This window comes from Trachymyrmex cornetzi, unplaced genomic scaffold, assembly GCF_001594075.2.
Source record: "Trachymyrmex cornetzi isolate Tcor2-1 unplaced genomic scaffold, Tcor1.1 scaffold113, whole genome shotgun sequence".
Classification (NCBI taxonomy): Eukaryota; Metazoa; Arthropoda; class Insecta; order Hymenoptera; family Formicidae; genus Trachymyrmex; species Trachymyrmex cornetzi.
Genome location: NW_017295687.1, coordinates 66080 through 71787, shown reverse-complemented (window position 1 = coordinate 71787; position 5708 = coordinate 66080). Strand labels below are relative to the sequence as shown.

Below are 5708 nucleotides of genomic sequence, written 5' to 3'. Positions count from 1 at the left end.
TTAAATTTCATTAATATGTACATTAATAGTTATTTCAATTACGATTAATTAAATGTCATTTATATCTGTAAATGAAAAGTATATTAAATTTCATTACACTTAATTTTTCAGTTACAGTAAACTTAAATCTCATTAACATGTGCATTAATAGTCCTTTCAGTTACAGAGAAATTAAACTTCATTCACCAATGTACATTAAAAGTGAATGAAATTTAAGAACATTTATAACAGTGTAGTTGCTTTACTTCTCGAATTACACACCAAACATATCTATTGATAATTTATGAATGTTAATACACGATACGGACATTAGTATATTCTCTTAATCGTTAATTACAGAGTTATTAAAAGTTCCTCATGCAAACGTTCTAAAAGTAAAGAAGTTTTAACATTGTAAATGTATTCGAACACAAACGTTACCCATATTACAACATTTTAACTAAAATTACCTAAAATAAGAACTATTGTTTTAAAATATGTTATACATATGCCGTTAAGTATACATATAGGTATACATATTTTTTTAAATTTAATATAAAACATTTAATATAAAACACATATACGAATTATTCAAAATTATGAAAAAAATGAATTTTTATAAATTTACATAATAGAATGACAAAATATAAAAGTTACGATTCAATCTGTTTTAAAATTATGGAGATCAACTATACCTCGAGCGGCCGAAGCCATTTCTATTTTTTCTATCGGCGCGCTCTCATTAGTACAATTACTTAATATCTCAACTTATCATTACGGATATCGCTAAAGGACTTTTATGTTTATTTCGATCCCATCTACCTTCCTGTGGAGAATTAGAAAAGTCTCACTGGACACCCTGTATATATATTCGTCTGCTCGTAAAAATGCGACGTTGCCACGATCTAATTCCTCTTATTTACTACGTGATACAAAAGTTTCCTTTTTTTTCTTAAATTAATTTATTTTATTATGATTTAATATTGTAAGTATATAAAATATTTTGTTTTATTATTTTTAGATTTTACATAGCGATATATTTGCTTATTTAGAGACATGTTTGAGTCTGTCGTTGACTTGCATAGTTGAAGTATAACTATCTTAAATACATATAAGTATGTACACGTGTTACATACATGTATGTCCATATGCATTGAGATAGATTTACACACATAGAGACTTGCCAAGAAAATAGAAGGCGTCGTCTACAATACACGGAGTAAGAAGTAAGAGTAAGAAATTGACCAATCACAGTCGATTATTCTTCTCACATTCGACTGTGATTGGTCAATTTCTTACTCTTACTTCTTACTCCGTGTATTGTAGACGGGCCTTAAAGCGTTTATAATATTTGTAATTCAAATTGCACGTTCTACAAAATGAAATATTTTTTGCTTGAAATGAAGCAATTAATTACAATAATTATATAAGGCTTCGCGTTGTCTCAACAAATCTGCATAAATTCATGAATCTTAATATCTAAAACCATAAATATATTGTTAGATATAGATTAATGAACTCATTATCATATTTTTCTGTAGCAAAGTTACATTTATTTAGTTTTTGGGCTATTCAAATATCGCGCCCATTGTTTAGTTGTTTCTCGGTGATTACGTTTTTGTTCCCTTTCTTATTAAGTTGGTATAAGTTTGTTATATATCGTTCTCGCGCTTGACCGCCCTTTTTTTTATGCTTGTAACATATACTGAAATAAATTACTTACAAAGAACATATATATTGTAAATATATTGCGTTTTTATGTGTAAATATAGTTAAAGAAGAATGTTTACTCCGTAGAAACTGAGAAAAAAATCCTACATAACGTAACGGGATACTTCGAACCAGGAAAAGTCACGGTGATCATAGGTCCTTCCGGCGCAGGAAAGACTACCCTGCTGAAAATCATGTCGGCCAAACGACTAATCAACGTTAAGGGCACCATCACCATAAATGGTGTTGAACAGAATAAAGGGACGTTCCGCAAACAGGTGTGCTATGTGCCGCAACAATTCGATCTATTGCCGTTCCTCACAACTAGAGAAACTCTCTATATAGCGGCACGACTGAAACTCAATGTTAATCAAAACGAACACGCAATTCACTTAGTTGTAAGTAAAATATACGAATATAAAATTATTTAATGTGTATAATAATTGTATATAAATATATATACATTCACAGAAAAGATTTCTGGATTCAATGCTATGACTCTTCGATCTATCATAAAATAAGATCGACATAGCGACAATCACATTTATCGTTGAGAAAAGAATATTTTAGTCTTAAATGAAAAATTCTTAACTCTAGAATAAAACGACCTTTATACTATCCTATAAATTTTCTCGGAAAGATTTAGATTAAAATTTGCAGCAATCTTATAATATTCTTGACTTCATCCAAAAGACCGATTTGAAAGAAATCTTATTTCATTCTCTTTTACAAAAAGATTTTGTATAATATTAAGAATCTTACATTATTCTCGATTCAGAATCGTTTTTGTGATAAAAATAAGTAAAGGTTTTTACGAGCAAAAGCACAGACATTATATGTTTAATGTTTTATTATGTATAATTACCAGGGACGGATCTAGAGACTGTGAGGCCCTTGGGGTTAAATTTCGGATCCATTTTGCACTGATCAATACTGATGAAGAAGTATAAACACAACAAACACGGAATGAAACACAATTCAACACCACTCGCGTATTATTGCGTGTTACGTTGTCGCCGCAGTTTAATTATTACAAATGATAACGTATACGCGGTAAGACAATATTGGGGTGTTTCTCTGGCAAGGGCACCGACGCAATGCGACTAGGCGTCTCTTGGAACAGGAAAACTACGTGACGACGTGAAAGATCCTCGGTGTATGATGCTTGTTGACCTTGTGATAATGCGTGAAATAGTACGCACACGGCACACCATACGGCGCGCGGTGCGAATTGTATAGCATTATAGTGACATCGATAATGATGTATTCTAAATGTAAGAATATATAAACTTGAAATTAGATGTGTTACACTTATCTCAAGATAATAAGTCAATCTTATATAATTCGAGGGAGAAGAATAGGAATTACTGATTTAATTATAATGTTAATTTAATTTTATATACTGCATAAAGTTAAGATAAGATTAAATAGGTCAAGAATATTTTTCGTCTCGTTATTAGAAATCCTTTCTGTGAGTGCAACTCGAACAATAATTAGGATCATTTAATCTCCAAATCAATTCCATAAATAAGATTTAGCCTCGTTTCTAGTTACTGCATTTTCATCTTCGTTACTTGACAGTTTATTAAGAGCATTATATACACAATCAAAATTGTTTTTTAAAGTAGAAACTGCGTCATATCTACATGACCATCTTGTCGCTGACAAATTTTTTACACTTGTTGTAGTATACTGCATGAGTACATCCCAACGATGTGTGGAAGCAGAAAAAAAAGCATATAGTTTTTGCAAAAACGAGAAAAAGTTAATTGCATAAAAACAGGAATCAACACTGCATTCACCAATAAGATTTAGCGAGTGAGCAACGCAAGGAACATAATACGCTAATTCATTTTTTTCTTTTATAAGCGCTTGACAGCCGTTATACTTTCCCGACATATTACTCGCGTTGTCGTAAGTCTGAGCCCTGCAGTCACATATGTCAATACTATTATTCTCTAATAAATTTAATACTTCTGTGCTTAGAGATTCACCTGTATGGCTGTAAATTGGAATAAAGCATAAGAAACGTTCAATTATAGATCCTTTTAAACAATATCTCATAACTATCGTTAATTGATCGATGTGAGAAAGATCTGGCGTAGAATCTACTATTAAACCAAAGTACTTAGCTTCTTTAATTTCTGAAAGAATTGTTGTGAAAACTTTTGCTGCAAGAATTTTTATAAATTCTTCACAGATAGTTTTAGAAAGATACGATACATGACCGCGACCTTTATTGGCATGCATTTGTAAATGTTTTTCTAAAAACGGATCAAATTGAGCTATTAATTCCAGTGCTCCTAAATAATTGCCATTATTACTAGCTCCGACGACTTCATTTTTTCCGCGAAATGCAAGACCGCGTTCAGCAAGAAACCGAATCACAGCAAGAACTCGGTTTAAAATTTCGGTCCAGTAACGAGTTTCATTTTGAATGGTTGTTGCCAATTCCTTGTCAATTAAATTTGTCGCACTTGTTCGTGATATCCAAATAATCAAGCAATCTTTATGTTCCTTACTGTTTTCATGCGAAGTTATTGATTCAGTAGCTTTTTTCCAGTCTGAAAACCCACCTTTCACAAATTTACTTTCCCTACTATTTGCATTAGAAAACAATTTACAAACATAACAAAATACACATCCAGTTGATTCGGAATACATCAACCATTTTCTATCATGCTTTTCACCATTTGCCAATACTCTGACAAACATAGAACTAGAAAAAGATCTGTTCTGAGTTTTATATATCCTTAGAGAAGACGTATAGTTAGCATGCTTATTTTGAAAGTAGTTGCAACCTAGTTGTAAATATTTTCCTCTTTCAGCTTCATGCATTTCAGACGGCCATAAGGCCGGATCACTACTAGTTACTTCTGCAAACAAGACGTATGCGTATGTTAGAAATGCTTAAAATAACATGCAAATAATAAAAATGCAAGTGTACCTGGTATTTCTAACTTCATATCTGGATTACTCATATTTTCCGTTACACTTCCTAGAATTTTGAAGAATACTTATTTTAAAAATAATTAACATTAAATAAGATTCAAATATAACATTTGTTTTAGAGCTTATACACCGAACCATTCCAAGATTATAAATAGTTTTTATTAATAATAGTAATTTATGTAACAAGTCGGATGAATAATCACACTCGTCGGAGATCGATATTTCGCCCGTGTTGCATACAATATTTTTTAATACGACGGACGTTGGGCTCGATAATTTGCGCCCGAAGATTTCGCTGTATGGCGCAAAATCGTGTTCTACGCCCGAAGTGTTAAAAAAATATTTAAATGTTATTTAGGTTCTACAGAAATTATTACAAAAGGTATTTTTTGTCACGCATGCAGAAATTCGTGGCCTTTACGTGCCGGTAAAGCAGTCTGAAAAGTGTCGATTACGACTAAGTAAAGCAATCCAGATTCAGCGCATACACAAAGAATATTCGATCATTTTATATCGTTCGCTGACCATTTTTGTGTACTAACGCGTATTTTCAGTAATAAAAAAGTATTATGTGTAACACAAGCGAAAACGCATTGCACATTACTCGGACGATGTTTATGGCTCTCGGCGAGGCGTGGGCGAGGCCAATGGCGAGTTGCAGTTTCCTTCTGCTCGACACCATCATTGCTGCAAAAGCAGATTGATTTTTTACGACTCGTTTAGACGTACGATTTGGTCGTACGATCACTTATGTGCCATAGGCTTAACCGTGTACACCCGGCCAACCGCAATTGTCTTTTTTTCTTCTCTTTCTTTGTTGCCTTTGTTTTTTACATAAAGATATGAAAATGAAACAGACAACATGAAGATCGGAAGCAAAGAATCACTGCGGTTGGGTGCACATTGCCATTTCCAAGCATTTTTATTTTCAACATTATGTTTTCTTTTAATTATATTTTATTTTTATACGTAAAGTTTGATAATAAATCTAGTATGGAATATGATAATATCATTAATATTGCATGCATAGAAAAAAAAGACCGTAAATGTTTGTCATACCTAAATTT

The 5708-nt window shown here is 32.1% G+C and overlaps 1 protein-coding gene across 3 annotated transcripts in view; it reads left to right on the top strand.

The window, feature by feature from the left end:
• The window catches only part of LOC108764314 (ATP-binding cassette sub-family G member 4), a 61759-nt gene that overhangs the window by 2724 nt on the left and 53327 nt on the right, over positions 1–5708 (top strand). For all 3 annotated transcript variants that reach the window (XM_018512470.1, XM_018512489.1, XM_018512480.1), the window contains exon 3: positions 1777–2087. In XM_018512470.1, the coding sequence (XP_018367972.1) occupies positions 1777–2087 (311 nt within the window). The remainder of the gene's footprint in view (positions 1–1776; positions 2088–5708) is intronic.